General features: G+C 42.9%; 1 protein-coding gene across 7 annotated transcripts in view; it reads left to right on the plus strand.

The window, feature by feature from the left end:
* The window catches only part of DZANK1 (double zinc ribbon and ankyrin repeat domains 1), an 88,826-nt gene extending 62,377 nt beyond the window's left edge, over positions 1 to 26,449 (plus strand). For 3 of the 7 annotated variants that reach the window (XM_046679103.1, XM_046679105.1, XM_046679104.1), the window contains exons 14-21: positions 10,196 to 10,299; positions 12,285 to 12,359; positions 14,199 to 14,295; positions 14,742 to 14,842; positions 15,921 to 16,001; positions 16,507 to 16,634; positions 25,155 to 25,229; positions 25,632 to 26,449. In XM_046679103.1, the coding sequence (XP_046535059.1) occupies positions 10,196 to 10,299; positions 12,285 to 12,359; positions 14,199 to 14,295; positions 14,742 to 14,842; positions 15,921 to 16,001; positions 16,507 to 16,634; positions 25,155 to 25,229; positions 25,632 to 25,755 (785 nt within the window). In that variant the 3' untranslated portion in view covers positions 25,756 to 26,449. Of the gene's footprint in view, positions 1 to 10,195; positions 10,300 to 12,284; positions 12,360 to 13,505; positions 13,962 to 14,198; positions 14,843 to 15,890; positions 16,002 to 16,506; positions 16,635 to 25,154; positions 25,230 to 25,631 lie in introns of those variants that run through there. The other 4 variants (XR_006891125.1, XR_006891124.1, XR_006891123.1 and 1 more) reach the window with 4 other exon arrangements.
* The last annotated feature ends 828 nt before the right edge of the window (positions 26,450 to 27,277 follow it).

Here is a 27,277-nt window from a genome sequence, read left to right on the forward strand (position 1 = left end):
CCCTGGTATAAATCCCACTTGATCATGGTGTATAATCTTTTTGATGTATTGCTGTATTCGGTTTGCCAAAATTTTGTTGAGGATTTTTGCATCTATGTTCATCAGTGATATTGGCCTATAGTTTTCCTTCTTTGTGTTGTCCTTGTCAGGTTTGCGGATCAGGGTGATGTTAGCTTCATAGAATGTGTTAGGGAGTGCTCCATCTTCCTCTATTTTCTGGAATAGTTTGAGAAGGATAGGTATTAAATCTTCTTTGAATGTTTGGTAGAATTCTCTAGAGAAGCCGTCTGGTCCTGGACTCTTATTTTGGGGGAGGTTTCTGATTACTGTTTCTATTTCTTTACTTGTGATTGGTCTATTCAGATTCTCTTTCTTCCTGATTCAGTTTGGGTAGGTTGTATGAGTCTAGGAATTTATCCATTTCTTCTATGTTGTTCAATTTGTTGGCATATAGTTTTTCATAGTATTCTCTTAGGATCCTTTGTATTTCTTCAGTATCTGTTGTGATTTCTCCTCTCTCGTTTCTAATTTTATTTATTTGAGACTTCTCTCTTTCTTTTTTTAGTGAGTCTGGCTAAGGGTTTGTCGATTTTGTTAATTTTTTCAAAGAACCAACTCTTTGTTCCATTGATCCTTTCTACTGTCTTTTTTGTTTCAATATCATTTATTTCACTCTAATTTTTATTATTTCCCTCCTTCTACTGACTTTGGGCTTTGTTTGTTCTTCTTTTTCTAATTCCATTAGGTGTCATTTGAGGTTGTTTATGTAAGATTTTTCTTGCTTATTGAGGTGAGCCTGTATTGCAATGAATTTTCCTCTTAGGACTGCCTTTGCTGCATCCCAAATCATTTGGTATGGTATGTTTTCATTTTCATTTGTCTCCAGATAATATTTGATTTCTTCTTTAATTTCTTCAATAATCCATTGTTTGTTCAGTAGCGTGTTGTTTAGTCTCCACATTTTTGGCCCTTTCCCAGCTTTATTGTTGTAGTTGATTTCTAGTTTCATAGCATTATGATCAGAAAAGATGCTCGATATTATTTCAACCCTCTTGAACTTATTGATGCTTGCTTTGTTTCCCAAGATATGGTCTATCCTTGAGAATGTTCCATGCGCGCTTGAGAAGAATGTGTAACCTGCTGTTTTTGGATGAAGTGTCCTATATATATCTATTAGGTCCATCTGATTGAATTTTTCATTTAATTCTATAATTTCCTTGTTGATTTTCTGTCTGGATGATCTGTCCATTGGTGTTAATGGGGTCTTGAGGTCCCCTACTATTACCGTATTGCTGTTGATGTCTCCTTTTAGTTTTGTTAATAGTTTCTTTACGAATTTTGGTGCTCCTGTGTTAGGTGCGTATATATTTATAAGTGTTATGTCATCTTGGTAGAGTGTCCCTTTTATCATTATATACTGCCCCTCTTTGTCTTTCTTTATCTGTTTTGCTTTGAAGTCTACTTTGTCTGATATAAGTATGGCAACACCTGCTTTCTTTTGTTCATTATTAGCTTGGAGTATTGTCTTCCATCCCTTCACTTTGAGTCTGTGTTTGTCTTTGGGGCTGAGGTGTGTTTCCTGGAGGCAGCATATTGTTGGATCTTGTTCTTTGATCCATCCTGCCACTCTGTGCCTTTTGATTGGAGAGTTCAATCCATTCACGTTTAGAGTGATTATTGAAACGTGGGGGCCTACTGTTGCCATTTTATCACTTGTTTTCAGGTTCTTTTGCATTTTGTCCTGATGGAGAGCTGTTACTTTGTGTTATTGTCCTTCTGCTTATCTCCTTTGTTCTGGATTTTGTAACCCCTTTCCTTTTTTTGATTTTTCAGGAATGAGGTTCTTCCTGAGCATTTCTTGAAGAGGAGGTTTTGTGGCGATGAACTCCCTTAACTTTTGTTTATCTGGGGAAGTTTTTATTTCTCCATCATATTTGAAGGATATTTTCACTGGGTAGAGTATTCTTGGCTGCAGGTTTTTGTCCTTCAGAGTTTTGAATATTTCATTCCAATCTCTTCTAGCCTGTAAGGTCTCTCCTGAGAAATCTGCTGATAGCCTTATGGGGTTTCCTTTGTAAGTTATTTTCTTCTGCCTGGCTGCCCTTAGTATTTTCTCTTTGTCATTGACTTTTGCTAATTTCACTACTATATGCCTTGGGGTTGGTCTTCTTGCGTTAATAAAGTTTGGAGAACTATTGGCTTCTGTCACATGAAGTTCCATCTCTCTTCCCAAGTTTGGAAAGTTCTCAGCTATTATTTCTTTGAACAGGCCTTCTGCCCCCTTCTCCTTCTCTTCTCCCTCTGGTGTACCTATAATCCTTATGTTGCATCTCCTAATTGAGTCAGATAATTCTCGGAGAGTTTCTTCATTTCTTTTTAGTCTTAGTTCTCTCTCCTCCTCTGTCTGCAGCATTTCTATATTCCTATCCTCCAAATTGCTAATTCTGTCCTCCATATTATCGACCCTACTGTTCAGAGAGTCCAGATTTTTCTTAATCTCCTCCATTGTGTTCTTCATCTCCAGTATTTCTAATTGGCTCTTCTTTATAGTGTCAAGCTCTTTTGTGACATAGCTCCTGAACTCATTGAGTTGTCTATCTGAATTCTCTTTTAACTCGTTGAGTTTTTTAATAATGGCAGTTTTGAAATCATCGTCATTTAGGTTATAGATTTCATTGTCTTTGGGATTGTTTTCTGGGTGCTTATCATTTTCCTTCTGTTCTGGAGATTTAATATATTTTTTCATACTGCTTGATGGCATGGATTTGTGCCTCTGCATAGAGATAGAGTTTAGTCTCTGCTTCCACTTGTTGCAACTGGTGTGGAGGGGGGCAGCTGTTTAGACTGCACCAACCAGGAACCCTGTCAGCTGTTACTGACTGGACCTGGACCCCTCCTCATAGTCACAGTGGTCCTGTGGGGTCCCTCATCAGTTGTGGGGGCAATCGCAAGGGGCCTCAGGCTGCTGGTGGCTACTGTTGCAGCCCACTTAGACACGCTCCCTCCTTGTAGTCTGCAGTGGTGTTGTGGGCTTTCCCAGCAGCCGGGGGCAGGATCACCTATAATCACAGCTTTGTCCCTGACAGAGCCCACAAGATCATACTTGTCCACTATAGGTCACAGCAGAGCTATGGGTATCTTCTGCAGTCTGTCGTTAGCTCACCTAGCTGTGCTACTTTTGCCCCAGGGCCTTCCCGCCTTGCGATTGCCAGTCAGGACCTCTCCACTAGTGCTGTGCAGAGGCTTTCGCTGAGGCTGCTGTAGGAACCTGGAGTTCCCCCCTGGGCTATGTAGCCGTTTCACCGGAGCTCCACTCTGCCCGACTCCACTCTCACGGGATCTCTGGGAGCCCCTTGCCTCATCTGGGACATGGCCAGAGTCTGTGAGCCTGGTGGTGGCTGGTAAGCTGCTGCCTTGTGGGGAATTCTGCTCTAGGGAGCTTCCTGGTGTTCCCAATGCTGGGCGGGGCCTCCCTGCCAATGGCGAGCAGAGGCCCTCCCTGCTGGGGGAGTGCGGGACCCTGGAGCGTCCACCCGGGCCACAGAGCTGGGTGCTGGAGCTCCAGCCAGTCCCCAAGCACGTCCACGGGAAGTCCGGGCGCCCCCTGCACCGACCCATGTGCCAGAGACCGTGGACCCAGCAGCAGCTTGAGATCTTTCTCTTTTTTAAAGTAGGCATTTACAACTATAAATTTCCCTGTGAGCATTGCTTTCACTGCATCCCATAAGTTTAAGTGTGTCGTGTCTTCATTTTCTTTCAACAAAGTTTTAAAAAATTGCTCTTGTGATTTCTTTTTTGACCCATTTGTTGTTTAACAGTGTGTTACTTTATTTCCAAATATTTGTGAGTTCCCTGAATTTCTGTCCATTATTGATTTCTAGTTTCATTCTGTTGTGATTAGAAACATACTTTGTATGATTTCAATCCCTTTAAATTTATTGAGACTTGATATGGGTTAACATATGGTCTATCCTGGAGAATGTTCCATGTGTGCTTGAGAAGAATATATATTCCGCTGTTTTAGGGTGAAGTGTTCTATAGATGTCTCTTAGGTCTGGCTGGTTTGGAGTGCTGTTCAAGTCTTCTGTTTCTTGTTGATCTGCCTAGTTGTTCTATTCATTTTGAAAATGGGGTATTAAAGCATGCAGCTATTATCATTGAGTTGTCTATTTCTCTCATCATTTCTGTCAATTTTTGCTTCACATATTTTGGTGATCTCTTGTTCAGTACGTGCATACATGTTCATAATTGTTCTACCTTCCTGATGACTCTTTTATCGTTATAAAATGTCCCTTTTTTTTTTAAATCTGGTAACATTTATTTGGTCTTAAAATCCATTTTGTCTGGTATTAGTATAGCTACTCCAGCTTTCTTATGGTTGCTGTTTGTGTGATGTATCTTTTCCCATCTTTTTACTTTCAATCTGTTTGTATCTTTGAATCTAAAGTGTGTCTTCTGTATTTTTTATCTGGTCTGACAATCTCTGTTTTTTGATTGACTTGTTTAATCCATTCACATTTAATGTTACTGTTGATAAAGTTGGATTTATGTTTTCCATTTTACTTTTTGTTTTCTAAATGTTTCTAAGTGTCTTTTTGTTCCTCTGTTTCTCCTTTACTGCTTTCTTTTGTTTTGCATATTTTCTAATGTAACATTTTGATTTCTTTAATGATTTTTTCACTATATATTTTGAGTTGTTGCCTTAGTGGTTGCTCTAGGGCTTATCTTATACATCTTATCAGAATATGCTTCAGATTTATAGTAACTTAATTCCCATGAGATATAGAAATGCTACTCCTATATAGCTCTAGTCCCTCTTACTGGTTTTATAGATAGATAAGTATAACAATAATACTTATCTATCTATATATGTTACAAACCCCCCAAAACAGTTACATTTATAATTGCATATAACCTTATGTCTTTTAAAGATGCTGAAAGAAGAAAGAGCTATTATGTATTTAGGGCTTTTGTTATCTTATCCTTCTTTTTCCCATTTCTAGTTCTCTTCATTTATTCCTGTGGATTTGAGTTACCGCCTGGAGTTGTTACCTTAGCTCAATAAAGCTTTGCTCCCACCCACCTCCTTTGTGCTATTATTGTCCAATATATTACTTTTCTGTATGTTATAGGCCAAATATTACAATTATATACATATTAGGTTTTACTTTATTTAATTAATTTTTTTTTTTTTGAGGAAGATTAGCCCTGAGCTAGCATCTGCTGCCAATCCTCCTCTTTTTGCTGAGGAAGACTGGCCCTGAGCTAACGTCCGTGTCCATCCTCCTCTACTTTATATGTGGGACAACTGCCACAGCATGGCTTGCCAAGCAGTGCCATGTCCACACCTGGGATCTGAACCAGCGAACCCTGGGCTGCCAAACTGGAATGTGCGAACTTAACCACTGCGTCACTGGGCTGGCTTCTACATATTGTTTAATACAATTTTTTTTAATGTTTGTTAAGAGAAGAAAGAAAAAGAAATATGCATTTATAATGTCTTTTTAATTACATAGTTACCTTTAGCATTGCTCTTTGCTTTTTTATGTGTGTAGATTCACATTACTGTCTGGGTTGTTTGCTTTTAGCTTGAAGAACTTCCTTTAGTATTTCTTGTAAGATGCATCTGCTATCAATGAATTCTTTCTTTTTTTTTTTAATCTGGTAATGTCTTCATTTTGCCTTCATTTTTGAAAGAGCTCTGCTGGGTATAGGATTCTTGGTTAACCGGTTGTGTTTTTTGAGCCTTTTGAATATGTTATCCCACTATCTTCTGGCTTCCATGATTCCTGGTGAGAAATCTGCTGTTAACCTACTGCAGATCCCTTGTATGTGATGAATCACTTCTCTTTTGCTGCTTGCAAGAGTCTGTCTTTGTTTTTGTCTTTTGAAAGTGTGAGTATAATGTACGTTGGTATGGATCCTACTTGGAGTTTGTTGAGCTTCTGGGATGTGTAAATTCATGTCTTTCATCAAATTTGGGAATTTTTAGCCATTATTTCTTCAAATATTCTTTCTTACTTTTGCTCTGTCCCTTCTCCTGGGATTCTCATTAAGCCTATGTTGGTATGCTTGTTGACAGTTTCCAAGGCTCTGTTTATTTTTCTTTGCTCTCTGTGTTCTTTGCATTGCATAATATCTATCAATCTATTTTTTAGTTTGCTAATTCTTTCTTCTGCCAGTTAAAATTTACTTTTGAGCCCCTCTAGTGAATTTTTAATTTTAATTATTGTACTTTTTTTTCTACATGATTTCTGTTTGGTTCTCTTTTTATATAATTTTTATGTATTTATTAATATTCTCTATTTCACGAGGCATTATCATAATACATTCTTTTTCTCCTTCATGCATAGTTTTCTTTCATTCTTTGGACGTATTTATAATGACTACTTTGAAGTCTGTTAAATCTCTGACATATGATCACTCTCACAGTCAGTTTCTGCTGCCTGCTTTTTTTTTTCCTGTGTATGGTGGATTAGAGTTTCCTGTTTCTTTGCATGTCTCATAATTTTTTGTGGAAACTAGACATTTTAAATAATATATTGTAGCAACTCTGGGTACTGACTTCCTCTCCAGGCTTGTTATTGTTATTTGCTTGTCTGTTTAATGACTAGCTGAGTCATTTTAGTGAACTCTATTTTGCTCCTCCAGTGGGAAGCTTCTGATGTTGCTCCTTGGAGAGTGAAGTCTTGGCCATGCACCCTGTCATCCCAGGATGATAGTGGTTTTGGTGAGGCTCTCTTTGTCTCTTTCCCTAACCACAGTTGGCCGTTAAGTTCTACTTATTGCTGGCTATTGCTCCATTATTTTCAACCATGCTCTGGGGCATAAATTGCTCTACAGACTGATCCAGTTAAATTTGAGATTCTTTACAGGGATAGTTTTTGTGGTCAGTGTTTGAGATATTTTTCAGACTTCAGGAGACCTCTTCTTAGCTGTTTATTTCTCTGGTTCTCTGTGTTAAACTTGCCAGTGTATGATTTAACTCATATCTCTAGTGAATTTACCAGTCTTCTTTTAATTGCTTTTTACCACACCATCCATTGTTTTAAGAGCATCATTAGGCTTGAACTTCCCCACACTCTGTTGCAAATGGAGTAAGTTCCTATGGAGATTTGAAGCTCTCTGTTTTATGGCCTCCCTCTTCCCTGTGCGAAATATGTGAGCAATGTTCTGGATCAGGAGGTGGGGACAATGGCATGTTTCTCTCAGAATGAGACCCCTCTTCAGAAGCTGGGCTCAGTGAAGGGGAGTACAGCTGTCACCTCTGGTCTTCCTGACTTGCCTCTTCTAGCATGGGACCCCTGGTTTACAAATAAGCCAGGATGAAGGTGATCTAGACTCCACTATTCTCAGTATACCTGACCCAAGGTAGAGCCTCCATCCCATGAATGGCAGGTAGGCCAAAAAAGGGAGCCCCCACTCTCAACCACGCTTGCCCAGAACTTGGTCTCTACAACAGGTAGTTGGGGTAGGATGAGAAATTCTGAAGTTCTGTCCATCCTGAGAAGATACTCTAACTCTCCAGCTGGGAGGAGAGGGAGCCCTATGTTCTTGGCTACACACATCTGGAGTGAAGTTTTCATCATGCTCCCTGAGAGAGGGGAGGGAGGGAGTGGGTCATGGTTCAAACACTGCAGACTCTCACTGTTCTGAGTTTTAGTACCTTTCCTTCATTAAATGTTTCTTAATTTTCTGTATATCCTTATAAGCATTTCCAGAGACTTTAAATGGTTTTTATTTTATAGTTTCACTGAGGAGTAGGTCTGCTGAGCAATTCAGGATGCCATGCCAGAAGTTGATCATCTCTAGCTCTTCTCTTGCCCTCTGGATTTCCCAACTGGGAGTCAGATTGAGCTCTTCCAGGCCTAAGTGTAGTATCAGTCCTGTGGTATGTTGTCTGCAGAGATGACCAGAATGATTCCTCCCATCCCTATGTACGCTCAAGAGTAAGAGGCTATTTCCCTTCCTTTCAAATATGGACTGGCCTTGTGACTTGCTTTGACTGATAGAAAGTGATAGAAGAGACACCATGACAGTTCTGGGCCTAGGCCTTAGAAGGGCTGAAAGCTTCCACTTACCCCCTAGGAAGACAGCAAAGAAGTTTAGGATAGATTACCAAATAAGGACAGAAGCCACATGGAGGAAACAGAGACAATCCAACCAATAGCCAACACAGAGGCTACAGTCATTTGATCAGGTGCATGCAGCAGTCATGAGAAGAGAGGGTCCAGCCAGCCCAGCCAGCTCCCAGCAGTTTGTGCCATCTTAGCTGAGGCCTCAGCCATGTGGGTGAGATAATCTTGGATCCCTCAGTCCCAGCTGAGATGGCTCAGCTAACACCATGTGGGTTAGAGATGAGTGATCCCTGCTGACAACTATCACATTCTTGACCTACAGAAGTGTGAGCAATAAAGTGGTTGATGTTTTATGCCACTGAGTCCTGGGGTGTTTTGTTTGGCAGCAACAGATAATAGAAACTGGTCCTCAGTTTTCTATAGCAGAAGGCAGTCCTCTAGAACACCCTCTTTTATCTTCAGGTAGAAGGGAGCAGACCTCACCCCCTCAAAGGAAGACTTACAGTCACAACGACCCTTTCCAAAGGACCCCCTTCACCCAGTCCAGCCTTTCCACAAAGTCCTCTCTTGATGCTTTTTTATAGTTGAGATTTGATCTTGGATTGTACATCTGTTGTGTTGTAGATTCCTAATCAGAACCTATGTTCAACATACTCCTACATTCATATTTATTTATTTCCATATTATCTATGGCCATTAGGATATAAGCTACTTGAGGGCAAGAACTTTGTTCACCCTGTATCCCTAGCCCTAGAATAGTGCATGGCACATAGTAGTCACTCCATAAATATTTGGAACGAATGCCTACATTGTGCCAAGTACTGTGCTAGGTCAGTGTTATCTCTAGTGTCATCTCAGTTACTCATGGTGGACTCTCATGATGCACCATGCTGGATCCCCTTAGCTCACTCAATTTCAGTGCAGTCATGGTGGTCCCTTCCATACATCATTGCTAGAGAGGTGCCACAACATCTCTTTGCTTTGCTGCCTCAGACTTTCTCTAGAGCCACAGAAGGCTGTCTATCCATAAGCAAGTACAACTTGGGAGTACTGAGGAGTTCACACTCCTCCATCACTTGTGCTTACCAGGGTCACCTTCGTAAGAAACCACCTGTCCTAAGTCTTTGTCTCAGGCTCTGCTGTCAAGGGAACCCAAGCTAAGACACTTAGATTCTCTTATTTAATGCCACAGTAACATATGAAGTAGGAGGTTTTAGTCCCATTTTATAGGTAAGGAAAGTAAGACCTAATGACATTTAAGTCTGTCTCAAGTTCACTAAACTAATAGTAAATGGCAAATTTAGGATTTAAATGCAGGCTGGTCTGAACTCCAAATCCTGTGCTCCTTCCATGAAACCATGCTGGGTGACCTTGCAAAAGCCACCTGATTGCTCCTGGGTTTAGTTTCCTCATTGGTAAAGTGATGAGGTGAAATGCAATGCAGATGCAAGTGCCACCAGGGCAGAACCAGAAGGTAAAGGCAGGCAGCTGGGTCTGCAGGGGCTGTGGCTGATTGGAAGGCCCGTGCCCTGTCCAAAACTAGCAAGTACCTCTCTGCCTCAGGCAGCTGCGCCTGTGCAGGAAGGCGGGCCCAGTGCTGCTGCTTCTCCCCGCTGCACGTGAGAAACCAGAAATCTAGACTCATGTGAAACCTCCCAAGTTAAATGGTGGCAACTATTTCAAATGTGTTTTAAACCCTATGCAGACGAGAAAGGAGCAGAAGGGAACTTTTAGGAGTGGTGGAAATGTTCTATGTATTGATTTGGATGTATACACTTGCCAAAACTCAAAGGGTACATTTAGCACAGGTGTGTTTTATTAATAAGTTCTATCTCAGTATGGTTAATTTTAAAAGAATAAAAGAAAAAGGCGCTATGTGCAGCAATCAAAATATGTTCTTTTGAGATTCTAGAATATTCTATGATTAATCATAAGTAAAAAGAAGCTGGGAACAAAAATGGAACTTATTCTAGTACATCAAGTTTCAGTTAGTAAAAGCCATTTTAAAGTTTGGCAAAGAAAAAGAACCTCTTTGAGAATGCATGTTCCACGCTAGGATTTTTCTTTCTTAACCTCAGAAGAATTATCCATGTGGGTGGGTTTCTCTTCTTCTTTAGGATACTGGAGAAAACAGTTGGATCACATCTCTGCTCACCTCAGGTCTTATGCTCAGAACAACCCTGAATTCCGGGCCTTGATTGCAGAACCCAGGATGGGAAAGGTGGGTGAACCCTGCCTGGAACTTCCACTCCAGAGCGTCCCGTGGGATCAGACTGAAGTTACCTTCTGTGGGCTTTGTCTGAAATTGCACTTTGCTGGGCTCCTTTCCCTTTCCCGCCTGCTTTCCACACTTCCTTGCTGTCCTCTCCTGCGAGCATTGCCTTCATGAGTCACTCACACATGAGTCATGTCTCAGGGTATGCTTCTGGGCTCCTGCTCTAAGACAGTAAGACTGTGAACATCTCATGCTTTTAGATGCCACATGCTGTGAAAATTCTGATGGTCAGAGCTAAAAGACCCAAAATAGTCTGGTCCAGCTAAATTGTACCCTTAAATCCCACACTATATTAACAGCAATAGTAGTCATAAGAGTTATAACAATGCACTCATTATCTGCATTGTCCTCATCCTCTCTATCCCTCATAACAAACCTACAAAAGAGGAGTATTCCTTTTGTGGCATTCTTTTAAAAATGACCACAAATTCTTTGACAATCTTCCCTTCAAAAGACAGTCTGTGTCCCCTTGCCTTGAACCTGGCAGGCTTGTGACTGTTAGACTAACAGAGTATAGTGGAAGTGATGGTATGGGACTCACAGGGTGTGGTCCTGTACGGCCATGCAGCTTCCTCTTGCTTGGCACACTCACCTCCAACACTCCTTCCTGGAGCCCAGCTGCCCTGCTGTGAGGAGCCCAAGCCACATGGTGTGGTGACAGATAGGTGCCCCCATCTGCAGCCGCAGCTGAACCCAGTCCTCGAGTCATCCTGGCTCAGGAGCCAGACAGATGAGTGACAAGACTCTAGGTCATTCTAGCTCCCAAACATGGAGCCACCTCCAGCCATTTGAGTCTTCCCAGCTGAGGCCTCAGACACGTGGAATGAAGACCAGCTATCTTTGCTGTGCCCCGTCTAAATCCATGAACATAATGAAATGGTTGTTTAATGTCACTAAGTTTCGAGTGGGTTTTTACACTGCAGTAGATAATCAGAATAAACCTTATTTGACACCCAGAAAACTGGCTCGGAGAGGTTTGGTGACCCGCCGCAGACTGCAGTGCTGGGTCTCGAGGGATGTGGGATCTGAAGCGGGTCTGTCAGGCCCTTCGCCCCAAGCCCCTTCTCTGGCACTACACTGCCCTTATGAAGAGACACCTCCGTGAGAAGACCTTTTCCTCTGTTTGTCATGAGGCTAGAAGGAACCTTTAAAAATCAGCTTGTCCACTCCCCTGCCACCAAACAGGCCAATATTGAAACTATGTCATTGTCAAGTCTTGCTCACTTTCCTTTGATAATCTCCTTTGGTGGTTTATTAATTCTTTGGCCTCATCCAGGGTTCTGCAAACTATGGCGTGTGGGGCAAATGCAGCCTGCCACCCGGTTTTGTAAATCAAGTTTTATTGTATCACAGCCACACTCAATTATTTACTTATTGTCTGTAGGTGTTTTTGTGCTAGAATGTCAATAACCCTATAGCCCACAAAACCTAAAATATTTACTGTCTGATTACTAAAGCATTTGCTGAACCCTGGTTGATCTAAATTCCTCCCGCTACTTACAGAGAAAGCTGCTCAGCTGTCATACTTGGCCCTTGATTGCCAAGGCCTGGCCCCCCAGGACACCTTTTCCCAGGTGATGACATCCAGCCATGTGGCTTGATTAATCTTAAAGTGTGTCTTTTGTAGAGAGTATAAATTTGAGTCTTGCTGTCTTATTCAGTCTGGCAGTCTTTGCTCTTGGATGGGAGTATTAACTTAGTTCATTTATAATTAATGGAGTTTTAGATGTGGCTAGATCTGTGTCGGCCATTTTGCTATTTGTGTTCCATTTCATCTAGTTTTTCCTCCTCTGTTTGTCTTTTTTCTGCCTTTTTTGTGTTAATTAAATATTTGATTAAATTTACAGTTTAACATCTCAGAATTTCTTGGCTGTTGCTCAGGGCGATGAGTCCCACACCCAAGGTTATAAATTCTAATATTTTTTTAAAAGCTAATCTCTGCTACTGTCCATGAAGATGGCTATGAAGTCAGCATCAGGCTGAATTATGTTCAAGTCTCAAACAAAGTGAGTAAAACCTTCAGAAGTTGTTCGTTTGAGAATTGACTGAACTAGTAAATTGTAGCTTATAATTTATTGAGATGCTTCTGTGTAATCCATGGAAAGGACCAGTTTCAACTATTATGAAACTTGACTGTAGGCCAGTAATTTCATAGAATTAGATCAATTACTGAGCTAAACCTCAGAGAAACCAGCTTTCAGGCACATAAAGATATAGTAAGACAGGAATTATCACCCACGCTATTGGTCCTTTAGTTCTCAGGCTTATTTATACTCACTGAAGTCTGAGTATAGGTGACAGACAAAAATGTTTGCTGATATGTACTTTGACCTATTTGCTTAGAAAAAATAAATCAGACTTTGTGGGCCATGTCTCCCTTGATCTGCCCTCTTAGATAGTGACTAGAACATTGCCACAGAGCCTGTGAGGACAAATGTTAATTGATTGATATTGACAGCTTTACTTTCATTGGACAAGAAGCATGTACAAAAGAATAATTAATGGATTGAGAAGATGGGTAAAGAAGGCAAGGGAAAGGAGGGGAACTAGCATTTATCAGGTCCTGGCCTTGTTCCCAGCAGAGTGCTAACAGTTTCTTTAAAATTAGTATAGGCACGTGGGCCCTGCCTAACTCAAAGAGAGGCTGGGGGTATCCAGTGGGATAATGCACAGGACAGTGCTTTGAAATCAAGTAAAGCACTAAAGGCCATGTTTTTGGCTGTGTGGCTAGAGCAGAGCTTGTGTCAGGAAGGTACTTCAGGAGAAGGGGAGTGAGGGATGCAGGACAAGGCAGGGAAAGAGGCTGGGTGAGCAGGCGGATGCAAATGAAGCCTAGCTGTAGCCTGATCCACGAGGAGCTCCGGAGTATGAATCACACCACAGAGCTGCCCCCAGTTGAGGCAGGAGGGGAGGGACATAACCTCTAGGGCACGGCAGCACTCATCTACTGAGGGCATTGGCTGGAGAAGAGGGTCGGCTGCGAGCTGTTAGCAGCCAACCCAACAGCTGGCGTGGCTGTGCTGACCGATTAAGGAGAACTGGGGGGCGGGCACCAAGAGCATCTACAACATGCTGTCTATCAAGTACAAGTGGAGTAATTATCCCCAGGTTTAATATGTGTTTTTTCCCTGCCTGTGTGTTCTGGTGTTCAGGAAGTAGCAATGGTTCCCTATGTCAGGAGTAGGCAGCCGTGTGAGGCTGGGACAGGAGGCCATGCTGTGGAATCTGTACAAGTGGATACAGGATTCCAGGTCTGGCCTATATGTCATCTATCTTCGTTTTATACGACATCCGTCTTACCTCATTGTACTTTCACAACATCCCTTTGAGGTAGATCATAATATTTCCACTTTACAGGAGTGAGGAAATTGAGGCTCAGAGAAGTTAAGCAACTTGCTTCTTCCAAGGTCCCTAAGCTAGTAAGTAACAGAACCAGGATTCAGACTGCCGCCTGAGCCTCCCCATCATGCCATCTTAATTCTAACACACAGGAGGGTTTTAAGCAGAGGAAGGACACAGTTACTTCTAAATGTGTAACGGTAACCAGGGCACCCATGTGGAAAATGGGCTGGAAGGAACCTGTTGGGAGGTTGTTACAGTGGTCCTGGTGTGAGAGGAGGGGCCGTGGCTGTAGTGATGGAGGGGAGGGGCCAGACTGAGGCAAATGGACCAAACTTCATGGTGAGTGAGGGCGGCGTCGGGAAGGATGTCCAAGCTGCAGGCTTGCGTGTCTGTGTAGAGAGAGCTGTCGTTGCAGAAAGAGGAGCCGGCTCCAGGGAGGTCGTTCTTTCTGCTGGGACGCAGCAGCCTCAGCATTCATGGTGTTTGACTTTTTCCTTGGCCAGAACCTTAACCTCAACAAGGCGGTGAATTTCAGTGACCACCTTCTGAGCAGTGTCACCGAGGCGGGTAACGGGCTGTTCGGCAGCAGGTCGAGCTCCGGTGAGTTGTACCCTTCCAGTGATTTTAAAACAATTGACCGGGAGTACACTGACTTGGCAAGGATGGCAGAGAATTGCCTAAAATTTGCCAGCCCAACCCAGACGTCTGATGTTTCCCTTCCAGGCATTTCCCTCCTCTGGCTTCCCCAGGCAGGGGTGAGACTTTGGAAATCTTTCACAGAACCTGGGGAGATAAACTTGGGGGGTTGCTCTTTGGGGCCTAAAGCCTGCAGCCCCTTCTATAGCCCTGCTTCCCACCCATCCTCTGGTTTCCGGACCAAGAGGAGTGGCTCAGGAGTCCTTCCTGCCAGCTTTAATCAAATAGAAATTGCTGTAAAAGCTCTTTGATCCTTCTGACTTCCTGAGGGACATGGTGGTGGAGTGGCTCTTCACATGTGGAGAGTGGCAGGGGGCTTCACTTTGGTCTTCTACTCTTTGTCATTCCAGTGAGTGACTACAGCCATAGCACCTCAGACACCACTGAAAACGTTAAGAGGACAAAGAATTTCAAGACCAAGAAATTTGAAGAAAAGAAGGGGCACCTTACAGTATGTGTACCCCTTGGTCCTTAGCTGTCCTATTTAGCCTATCTACTTAACATTTTGAGATTTTTTTAAATGGAAGAATACTTTTTGGGCCAGCCCTGGTGGCCTAGTGGTTAAGTGTGGCATGATCTGCTTTGGCAGCCCGGGTTCAGTTCCCTGGTGTGGACCTGCACCACTCGTCTGTTAGTGGCCATGCACTGGTGGCAGCTCACATACAAAAAGAGGAAGATTGGCAGTAGATACTAGCTCAGGACAAATCTTCCTCAGAGAAAAAAGAAAAAGAAGAAGAATACTTTTCATTTTCTGTTCCTTTTTAATAACAGTGTGTTTTTATTTTATGGAGGCAAAATCCTTTAAAATTATTAATTAGAATTATTTTAAAGTCCTCATCAGTTCTGTTAATCACCTGTTTCCTCCAGGGTCAGTTCTGTCTGCTGGTCTTTCTCTTCTTGTTTTTGGTTTATCTCAAATCTGTGCTGATCCTTGGTTGTCAGGTCATGTTGACAAATAAAGGGCTAGTTTGATTAGCACAGGTGCCTGGCATGGGTGCCCAGCATGGGTACGTATGTGGGCCTGAAGTCGCTGTGTGGGTGGCTGGGCATGCTGGGATTGCCCTGAGGGTGTGTGGGCGGGGCAGGGAGCAGCAGAAAGCCTTGGGCCCCCTAAGTTGCCAGTGGATGAAGGCCTTCCCTCTGGGTGAGGGTGGTGCTGTGACATGCTCTAGTGGGTCTCATTCCTGGATGGAACTGTCTTTCCTTCTTTGTCCCACCAAACCCTGTCCTGTGTCTGTTGTAGAGGTCTGGGCTCTGCCTTCTCCCTTCTTGGGCCCCAGTGCTCTCAGTAGAAGGTGTTTAGTTGTGCTGCTGGCTGTTGAAGACCTCGCACACATGCACACACACTCACGTATACACACTCACAACACAAGCACACAAACACACATGCTCACGCTCACCTGTCCCCGGTGCTCAGAACTTAACCTTGGAGAGGAGGCATTTGCCTCGAGGGTTGAGCCTGGGCAAGTGGGACTGACAGTACGAATATTTTGTGGCAGTGGAAATGACCGCGTTCTGTAATCCTGCAGCCTGAAAACAGGCTCCTGCTGAAGGAAGTCGGACCCACAGGGGGAGGAAGAGTCTCTGTGATTGAACAGCTGCTTGACGAAGTAAGTGCAGCCAAAAGAGCCAGTCTCCCTGGGGATTTCAACCTGGTGTTTTGCTTCTGTCTCTTTCATATGGAAGTTCTGTTCAATACTGTGATAGTCACAGTGCCATTTCTTTAAAATCTGAGAATGGATTAAATGGCTAATCAAAAGCTTTACGTGAGTTGTTACCTGTTGCTAGTTTTTATAGCAATGAAAATAGGCAGAAAAGTGCATGTGAGCCCAAACAACATGCATGAGAGCGTACAGAATCCCTAGCCTGTGACCCCGTGTGACCTTCATGTTACCTAAAGAAGCGAGATTGTAGGGGTGCCTGCCCCTCCTTCTGTGGGGACTTGAGTGACTTGGCAGCTCTGTCCGTTATAGGTTGGGTCTTGGGGTTCCTGCTTCTCTTTTGATTCAAAGCAGTTTGGTTCCATCAGGGAAGTTTGTTAGACTAAAAGGATGGCAGTTGGATGCTGTTGAGTGCAGGGTGTTGTGACCAGGTGTCCTTGTCCATGTGCTGCAGGGAGCAGATCCCAACTGCAGTGATGATGAAGATCGACCTCTTCTCACCGTGGCTGTTGTGAATAAGCACCATGAAGCGATTCCAGTTCTTGTGCAGAGAGGAGCAGACATCAACCAGCAGTGGGGACCGTAAGTGAAGCACCCTGAAAGAAGGGTTCTGGCGCCATGTCGCAGGCAGCTAGTGCCTCCCGGGGCTCTGCTGCAGCAGAATCAGTCTACATGCGCGCTCTGTTCAAGCTGAACCACTTAAGAATTTTAACCCATGTTGGCCTTAATAATAGACATAAATGCTTCTATTTTCCAAATCTGGGTAAAACAATTTTTAAAAGTAGACTATTGGATTGCCTAATTTTTAGTAGCTTTTATAAATGGCAATACATTTTATCAACTCACAAATTTATACTGTTGTGGGGCCATCAAATCCTTAGGCCTTGACGTGTTAAGCAGTGTTTGCATCATGATCTGAGTTGTCAAGACCGAGAAGGGAGGAGACCGCCTCAGTGTATTCCCTATAGAAATATACCCATGAAGTTAATGTACGCAGAAAACCTTCTGTGGTTGTCTCTGGATTCCACTACCACTGAGGAGGGGACCTGTACCTCTGAGTTCGCCACATCATCTCCTGGTGCCTTGGTTTTGCCAGCTGTGAAACAGGATGGAGAGATACCATGCCATGTTGGGTGGTCTTGTTACTTTCCCATCTTGGTGCTGTGTAGCCTCATGATCTCTCCCAGCCTTGTGATTCTAGGATTCTCTTGCAAATTGCTTTGGAAAACTGGGGTGGAAAGTTCCTTGAGTATGGGTCCTTCATGTTAACGGCTTATATCCTGCTGACGACATTGTTGAACTAGAAGTCTTCTAGAGAAATTGCAGGTCTGACACTACTACCTCTTATTGTTAAGACAGGGCCGAGGTCTGGGTCAGTGACTTGTCTGCTGCGTGTGTCAAGCCAGCACAAGGGCCAAAAGTTAAATTGCTTTGCTTCTGTTTTTCTCTGTTTCAAAATTTCCTCCAGTGTTTTTATTTAAAATATATCCCTGTTAATTTTTCTGTGTGTGTTTTTATAAGTTTCTGTCCAATAGGACAACTGTATCAGTAGACATGACCCCTTTTTTAGTTTTATTTTATAGCAGGCTGTTTGGCATGTTGGCATACATGTTTGATGGCTGGAATGTACTTTCCCAAATTTTCTTAGGGTTTATATTCATCATACATTGTCAACTTCATTTATCCCACACTTGTATTATCACTATCAATAAAATAATGCTACCTTGTTTTGTGTTAAAGTATACTTTATATTTTTATAATTCAGACAAGCTTTTCTTATAGCATTTAAAGATAATGCTTGTGGTTGATACAAAAATCTCTTGAGCACATTTTGAATTGATGCTGAAGTATGGTGAGTTTTGGCTTTATGAAAAGTCCAGCTAAGGATGAAACTACTCTGGACATGGAACAAATTACCAGTTTTTCTTTGGTGTTCCTCAGTTTCCATGTTTGCTTCATCATCATTGACAAATTGACATTTATCCATATGTGATCGCATTGCATTTCTACTGCGTCTAACCCTGTGGTTATACCAACTATCCGCATGGTGCATAATACTCCTTTGTCACTCCTGCTGCGTTATCATGGTTACTATTAGCAGAATTTAGCTCACATGGTGGGGGTGGGGAGCTAGACTGGAGTCCCTCCCCTACAAGAGATCACAGAGCTCTCTTCTTCCTTTTCAGTTTATGCCAATAGAAGAAAGCAGATTTTCCACTGAGAGCCAAGTTCTGCTAACTCTGGTTTATATTTGTTAGTTTGAAGTATTTAGGCCTGGGTCACCCTGGGCTCTCCCCGACAGCTGGACCTCTGTCGATCCAGGAACACGACCTCAAGTTTCCATCACCCTACTGCTCTTCAGGCATAAGCCATCTAAAGATCTGGCTTTCCTGTAAAAGAGGCTCCGTGAATTGTCCTATAGCAAACCAGGATTAAAACGCTCTTTCCCACCCTGCACTTGTTTGGCTAGTGGAGAGAAGCAGCCGGGATGGTCTCCACACAAGAGAACTTCCATTGAGTAGCTTGGCGAGCAGGAAGCCCCTTCCTTGTGTTTCTGGTCACATGTGTGTATCATTCCTCCCAGAATAAACTCATATTCTGTAACAGAAAAGAAACAGCTAAGGAGAAGTACACATCCTCCACCAAAGCTGGTGCCGCTTACCAGCAGACTTCAGAAGCACTGTTGCAAAGTCTCATTGGGAGAGGAACATAGAGAAGTGTTTGCTTTGGGACAATAGCTGTCCTTCATGGCAGTTTCAAACACTCAGTCTGTTAGCTCTGCCCCAGCAGCCAGGTGAGGAAAGGGCAATGATCAATCTACTTCTTAGACGTTCAGCTGTGGAGATTTGTTCTATTAGGTAATTCCAGATTTACAAAGAGAATGTACCTTAATCCACCATGGTACTTAGATTTGAATAAACAGTTTGAGTTTGTGCATTAATAGTAAAGTTTCTTTAAAATACACATTCATGGAACACTACAGTGTACCTGCTGTACAGAGCATGTTCTAGAAGACCTGATGAGGTAATACCAAGCTACTCACAGGAACAAACTCACAGGGTGTCACCTCTACTCCGAAGCATGGGGTTCTGATGAGAAAGTGTCTTCCATCCAGTGCCCTTGCCATATCGAAGTTAGGTTGTTTGGGGAGCAATGTACAAAATTAGAGTTGGCAGAGTCACAATTTATTATTTGCCAAAACTGAACTGTGTAGATCTTATGGTTACACAGGAAATAGCCCGCGCAGAAATCCAGCCATCAGCACTAGCCACCTACCCACCCCCATTCAGGGAATAGAATGCATAGTCTGCTCTTAGTTTGGGAAGAGTTATGAAGGAAGAGGATCTTATGTCTACTTAGGAGATGCAACAACCCCATGAATATATCTAAGTTCAAATGGTAAATGCCTTATAAAGACCCAAGGAACTCGAGGGGTGAAGTGACACAGTAAGCCATATGCCACTAGGGAGGAAGGAAAGATGAAAGATAAGGAGGAGATTGGTGTCATTGGTATGACTGAGGCATCCTTTGTCAGTGCTCCCATCGCATGCTGTGCACTCACAGCTAGGTCCTCAGCTTCCTGAGAGAGGAACAAGCACTGTGTCACATGTGACATGATGGCCCTGGCGCCAATGGGGGCACCAGACTGACACTCAAATATGTGCTGAGTAGATGAACAAATAATCAGAGTGACTGAGAGCCGGGCAGAGGTAATCTGAAAGACCTCATGAGAAGTGTAAACTTTGAAGGTGAACACTGAGGATTGTGCTAAAGGACAGGGGGAAATAGACTCTTCTGTGGTGACAGAGGACAGTCTGGAGACAGGAGAGAGCAAAATGTGGAGAAAATGAACATTGCCTTCTTGCTAGGTCTTTCATCTATAAAATGGGGAGAATAATACTTGTGTCATAGAGTTGGTTGGAGGGTGAAATGAGATCATGTATTTGTAGAGCCTATGAAGAGCCTAATAGTTAGACATTAATAAATGGTAGCAGTCATGATGCTGTGATTATGAAAAAGATTGATCACCAGGCTTTGAATGCAAAGTATTGACCACCCAATGATTGCCATAGGATATGGGGAAGAGCATGAGTTGGGCCTGGGAGAATAGTCATGGCAGTGCCTTAAAATAACAGAAGCCTAAGGGCTGGCCTCGTGGCCGAGTGGTTAAGTTCGCGCTCTCCACTGCAGGCAGCCCAGTGTTTCGTTGGTTTGAATCCTGGGCGCGAACATGGCACTGCTCATCAAACCACGCTGAGGCAGTGTCCCACATGCCACAACTAGAAGTACCCACAACGAAGAATATACAGCTATGTACCGGGGGGCTTTGGGGAGAAAAAGGAAAAAAATAAATAAAATAAAATCTTTAAAAAGAACATAAACCTCGGGTGAAAGGGTTAGAACTGGTTAATAAAATGTAAATTAATTTAAGTTCTAAGTTCTATTGTTAATACATGTCACCAAGTCTTCCTAAGCCTGAGTTTTCATATTAAAGAAAGGGTATGATGTATTCTTTTAATACACCAAACTCTAGGAAGATGAACTTGATAAGTGCTTCTCATACTCTAATGTGCATATGAATCACTCAATGATCTTGATAAAATTCAGTAGATCTGAGGGAAGGAGGCTGAGATTCTGTATTTCTAACATGCTCTCAGGTGATGCCAATGGTCCAGGTGCCACAGTTTGAGTAGCAAGGATCTAGAGACTGTTCTTAATATGCAAGAGACAACTCAACATGGCCCTTGGTAAGGAGATGACCTCACAATGCTGTTGGACACAAGGGATTTTTCCCCTGTACCCGACAGGTCAGTTATATTGATCTGATAAAACTACTACTAAATAATATCATCACTGCCAACAACAACAGTATCAAGGCCGATCCACAAATTTAGTTATTTGAAGGAACTGTCTGTGTAGAACCAATGGGCAAATCTTTGGAAATTCTGTCATAGGCACATAGCTTTGACATTTTCACCTATTGCCTCTGGAGAAATATGAGGACAAACTAGCTGATCACACCATTCAGATTTCCTTGACACCAGGAGCCTCGGCCAAATAAGTTATTTAAGTAGCTGAAATTATGTGAATGATAAGATCTAAAATTAGGTAAGATCTAACATCATGAGGGTGGTTTGATGCTTAGAGTGCTGTTGCGGTGAAAATCAGTGACAGTACTGAGTTTCTAATTTACTGTAGAAAATGGAAAGCCATCTCTTTAACCGGACAGTTCAGATTCTGATGCCCAAATCAGGCAGAGGATTTCCCATGCACAGTTGGATAGTGGAATTTATACTCATTTTTACCTGAAATTCTTGTAACTCATGGGTTTCAATCTCGAAGACAATACCTCTTCCCTTAATTTATTTGTCTGTTCATTCTTTTCATTGATGTTTCGTTTTACTGGTGGTTATTGAGCACCTGCAATGTGCCAGTCACTATTCTGGGTGATGGACATACAGCAGGGACGAAGACAACGTTCCTTCTGTCGTGGATCTTACAGTTTAGTGGAGGACACAGACAATAAACAAGTAAGCAAACGGATAAGTAATTTTAGAGAATAAGTGCTACGAAGAAAATAAAGCCAGACAGGAGAGGAGAGAGTGTGGTCAGGAGAAGCTCCACCCCTATCCCGCAGGACCAGAGACACAGAATTCATCTGGAACGGACTTGCTTTAGGCACAGAACAGTACTGGGGAGTTTGTTCACCAGCTTCATTCATTTTTGGTCCATGCAAAGTGAGATTGCCTTATTTGTGATTTTTAAATTGTGTATGTTTATGAAAACATTTCTTACACGCCAAATAACATTGTAATTTTATCAAAGTAAGATGTGCACATGACTCAGAAATCAAGTCCTATGGAAGGACTTAGCAGACCTCCTCCACCCTTCCCTCCTCCCAAGTCTTTGTCCTCAGGAACAACTATATTTAAATATCTTAAAGTTCTCCTGGGAGTAAACTACATCTCTGTCACTTAATAATACACTTAAACTGATAATTCCCGATTTAGCATGCTTAGACATTTTCTGTTGATTCTTGCCGTGACAGGTGATGATTTGGCTCGATGACTCCACCTGATCATTTCTACCCCCACCTTCAAGTTTTGATCATTCTATTACTACTTTTGGTTCCTTTATTGATTACTGTTATAACTATAAATACAATGCCTAAACTGCTGTGTTTTGACCGTCATCTTTCAATGGTGTCTCTTAACTACGTTGTATGTAAGTGTATATAAGTGTATATCAGCTCTCCCTCCCTCTCCTTCCATGTCACAACTTGATTAGCCTATGCTTACTCTTTACAAAGCTGATCACAATTATATTTACTTGGGTTAACATAAGACTTCCATTCTTTGTCCAAAAATTGACTCCAATAGTTGAAAACCACAAAGAGCAATTGCATTATAATGTTACATAAATATTGTTCATTGCAGAACCAAGTAGTATGTGTGATTACAGTTTCCTGTTTGTGGGTTCAAGATAATGACCCCCAGCCCACTCAAAGTAGAATTTTCTTAGCAGAAATGTCAAATGAATTCTCCTTACACATCATGAATTATTCAAAATCATGTCGCATTTCATTTTCTTTTATAAACCATGAATAACTTGTGTAATCTTTGATTTTCCTGGAATTTCTGATTGCCTTTGTTTTTTCTGGTTTGAAAAAGAACATGTCTTCACCACATCCATAATCCTATCTGATTTCTTACTTTTTCAATGCCATTCTCCTTAGAGACATTCTTCTTGGAGTACAGGTTTCCCCCACTATCCGAAACTAGAGCATGCCTATGAAATCTTTCATAAGCTAAAATAGCATAAAATGAAGAAGCAACTACCATTAATTTATATGGGTAAATTTTTGAGTGTTCTCAGACCTAAAAAATAACCTACCAAAATAAATCAAGGTAAAACACAGACGCTGATAGACCCAGTTCAAAACTTTGGCGTTTTGATGCTGAGATGCTGAGTCTAGTTCCTGGGAAAGGAGCTCGGTGGCTCCACGCTCGCTGCTCCACGTGCCTGCTGCCTCTGTAATAGTTGGCAAGTGCTACTTTTTTTCGCACAAGAGAAAATCCTCCTCGAATTTCTTGCAGTTAGTGAAAACAGGTACCAACCACTGCAAGTCTTTTGTAAAAGTGAAGTGGCATGACGCGAACTTTCGGATAGTGGGGCAAGCCTGGATACTTCCTACTCGGGTTTGCTAACAGCTCTCCAGCCCTGCCGCACATGGGTCAGTGTGGGATTCCTTTTCACTTGAATCCACCTGTAGTTGTTGCTCACATTTTCCTCTTTACTGGCTTGGACCCTTGTCAGGCTGCAGTGTGGCCTCAGGCAACTTCTTCAGAAAGGCTGAGTAGAAGAACCTTCCTGAGTCCTTGAATGTCCCAAAATGACTTTCTTTTGTCTTCATTCTTGATTAATACTTTGGCTGATATTAATTTCTGTATTCAAATAATTTTCTGTCAAGTCTTAGATAGCCTTGTTCTCTTGATTTCTAGCATCCAGCATAGCCCATGAAAATTCTACAGCAAATTCCTGTTCATTTGTGACCTATCGTTTGTTCTTTCTGGAAGCGTTTGTCCTCGAGGTTCTGAAATTTCACAAGGGTGTTTTTGATGTGCTATTCTTCATTCACCCAGTTGGCCCTTTCAGTCCGAAAAGTCACATCTTTCTTCAGCTCAGGGGACATTTCTTCTATTATCTCTTTGGTATTTTCTCCCCTCCGTTTTTTCTGTTCTTTCCTAGGATATCTGTTAGTTGGATGGTGGACGTCTTGAAGTGATCCCCTGTATCTTCCTTTTTTCCGTGTTTTTCATCTCCATTTTTCTTTCTAAGAGATTTTTATTAACCCTTCTATTGAATACTTTTTATTTCAACAATCATATTTTTACTTTCTAAGAACTACTTTTTGTTCGGATTTTTTCTTCCTCTTAGCCTCATGTTTTTGTCCAATGTTGTCTTCAGTCATTCTGAGGATACCACGCAGGTGTTCGTCTGCTTTCAGTCTCTTATGTTTTTGTGTCTTGGTTTTTCTCTTTGAGGCTGCAGGTTTTTCTCAGATGTCTGTGACCCTTTGTTGTCCTTCCACGTTTGGGATGGGGAACGGGCTAGCTGAGCGGGAATTCCGTGTGTGTGAGTGGAGCTCGTCCACTGGGGAGTTTTGTGGGTAGCTGAAGCTGCTCTCAGGCTGGGACAAGTGGAAGGCTTCCCTCTGGCCGTGGCACTTGCTGGCCTGGTTCTCACCAGAGGCTCCATGTATCTTCTTCAGAGAAGCCACCTTCCTTTTTCTCCCTTGGGATAAATTTCTGGCTGCAGGTACAGCTGCAGGTGTGGGGGTGGGGTGGTGATGTCAAGGGAAAGGGCAGGGCCTGGGAGAATGCAGACCTTCAATTTCTCATCCCATTTCTACTCCAATCATGACTTCCACATTCCGTCACTCCTGCCGCCTCCGATCAGGAGCCTTTCCTGAGTTCTCAATGCAGGTACCACTGCATCCTCCATTTCAGCCATCCACTGCTCCCTCACTGGGCCAAACCTGACCAGGCAAGGTGAAGAGACAGTTTGGCATACAGCAAAATATGCTCTGTCTGACCTCTCAGGCTTGCCCTCTTGGTTCTAATTGGTGTTTCCTTTCATATCATACAAGCCAAATTTTCTGAAGCCAAGGTCGTTTTCCCTGCTCAAGAATAAGAGCCTCAGCCCTGAAAGGTTATTATCATATAGACAAGGCCCAAGAGGTTCAAGCAAGGGTGAGACTATGTCCAGTATGTTCCATATGTTACAATATGTTCTGGCAGGAAGTTTATTAAAATGGTATTTATTAGCATCTATTAAATCAGTTACAAAACAGATCCTTACGTGGTTTCTCACTTTAAAAAATGAGTGTGTTTATAGACTTTTCAGTTTCTGTCTAATATCAAAGCTTACCCACCAACACAGTATTCTCCAAGGGAAGAGGCAGAGAGAGGAGACTCAAGAGATTGTCCCAGGTTAGTTATATAGGTCAGTGGGTGAAACCAAGGCCCCTTGGGTCATGTGCCTCCTCTCCAATTTCTTGATGATGCTAAAGATTTAGGATGATTTTTTCCCCCCAAACAGGCTCCAAAATACAGCTCTTCATGAAGCAACTCTGCTTGGCCTGGCAGGAAGGGAGTCCATCGCTGCTTTACTGCGGTACGTTCCCTGGCCTCTGGGGGAGACTTCTGAGGGCCACAGTGATCCCTCTGCTGACGTGTGATGATTTCGGAGGGCCCTGAACAGTCAACCTTGTGAATGGGGGCCACCAGCATACGGTGGCTCCTGGGCACCAACGGCTTCTAAAAGCACAATGAAAATGTTGTCCCCCTTAAACACACTTGGTTGTAGGACTTTGATGCAATGGGGACCAATAGCCAGGATTGACATTGAACATTCGAAATCATAGAGCCTCTCAGAAGATCTCATGGTAGAGCCACTCTTGAGAGCTGGGTCATGGTGGCCTCTTGGGGACAGGTTTGGGAAGGTGGGGCCAGGAGGGAAGAGCTAGACCCTCAGATTCAAGTACCCGACTCCTTTTCTCCCCCATTTCCTTCATAGATGCAACGCAAGCATCCGAAAGAAGAACACAAGAGGCCAGACAGCGTACGACCTGGCTCTGGAAATCGGGGACAACCTCGTCACCTCGCTCTTTGCTGCTAAGCTCAGCCTGGATGACTCTTAGACCGAAGGGTCTCTGTGGGGCTTCACTGAAGGAAACGACCCAGCTCAGCCTGTTCTCCGTTCATTTCTTTCTGAAATGTGTGCTTGAGGTTTGGGAATTGAAGTTGAGAGGAACTCACAGATTTTTTTTAAATTATACGACAGTGTAAGCCACCAAGACCACGTGGACGTTTCCCAATATGCCCTGGATGGTAGTGAAGTTAATGTATGGTTTCTAATGGTTTATTGCTGCTTATTTTAGAATTTTCTTTTAAGTTTATTTTCAATAAATAATAATTGCACATGGTTCAAAGTTAAAAAGGTATTATGTAGTAAAAAAAGCTTCCTCCCGTCCCTGTCCCACAGCCACCCGCTTCCCCTCCTCAGAGGCACATGATGCCAGCGTCATCCGTGTTTTTCCAGCAGTAGTATAGGATTATGTAAGCACATGTATATAATACATGCTTATGTACATAGAGAGTATCCATGAACCATAAATAGAGATCACACATATATAGTCTTTCCCCTCTTTTAAGACAAATAGTAGCAAAACACACACTGTCCGCATCTTGTTCTTTTGCTCAGTGTATCATCTAGGTGGTTTCAAATTAGTACATGAAGATTGAATGTATTTAAAATGTTTTTTTCTTATGTTGATCTCATCAATGTTCCTATTGTTATGGTTTGTTCTTTGATTGACAAGCTTTGAATAAACCATTTGCAGGAATGTGTAATTTTGTCTTATTTCCTTTTTCAGATGGTTATATCAATTTTTGGGTGGTAACTCTGCAGTGGTGAGGTTCCTAAATTGTTTCTGTTAGCGCATGTAAAGAGAATATTCATTAATTTAGAGTAATTAATTCAGCACAATAGATAGTAGACTTTGCTGGGGTGGTTGCTGTCATCACTGCCTGCGCTGTATTTCCCTGTGTGGGTGACTTTCCGTAGGGAGGACAGGCACAGAGTCGTTGGAGTCCAAGCCCCTGAGTGGGGTCAGGTGGTGCGAGTGCTTGCTTCCCCCGTCAGACCCTCGGTAGTCTGTGGTGGGAGGCCGCTACAAGGGGAGCCAGAGAGCCCCGCAGAGTGAGACCGTCTGGTTTGGTGGCTGAGGTGGTTCACACTGTATCTACTTAGCTTAGCGGGGATGACCTGTCCCAGAATTCTCTTCCTTTATGGTTCAGTTCGTGGTTGGCTGCAAGAGAAACTGCAGATTCCAGATTCAGAAGGTGGAAGTGAAGCAATGGCCACCACGCCCGGAGGGTGGGTTAGGGCACCAGAAGCTGCTGTGCCGCCCACCCCACAGGCTCTGGAAGTGACAGTCAGGGACGAGGGTATGGAGTTCAAGATCATTTTCCCCAGACCTCAGGGAGCAGGGAGGGCCCCATGGACCTATGAGTTCTAGAACAATCCCCTTGGGGCTCTCGGGGGTAACCTTCATACACTGAGTACAGGAACCACGTCTTCAGTGCTCCTGGTGTTTGCACACTTAGTGGAAGGTCCTGCCCTGTTTACCCAGAGGCCCTCCTCGTGCCTGCTCGTCAGAC

The sequence above is a fragment of the Equus quagga genome, chromosome 12 (assembly GCF_021613505.1).
Source record: "Equus quagga isolate Etosha38 chromosome 12, UCLA_HA_Equagga_1.0, whole genome shotgun sequence".
Lineage (NCBI taxonomy): Eukaryota > Metazoa > Chordata > Mammalia > Perissodactyla > Equidae > Equus > Equus quagga.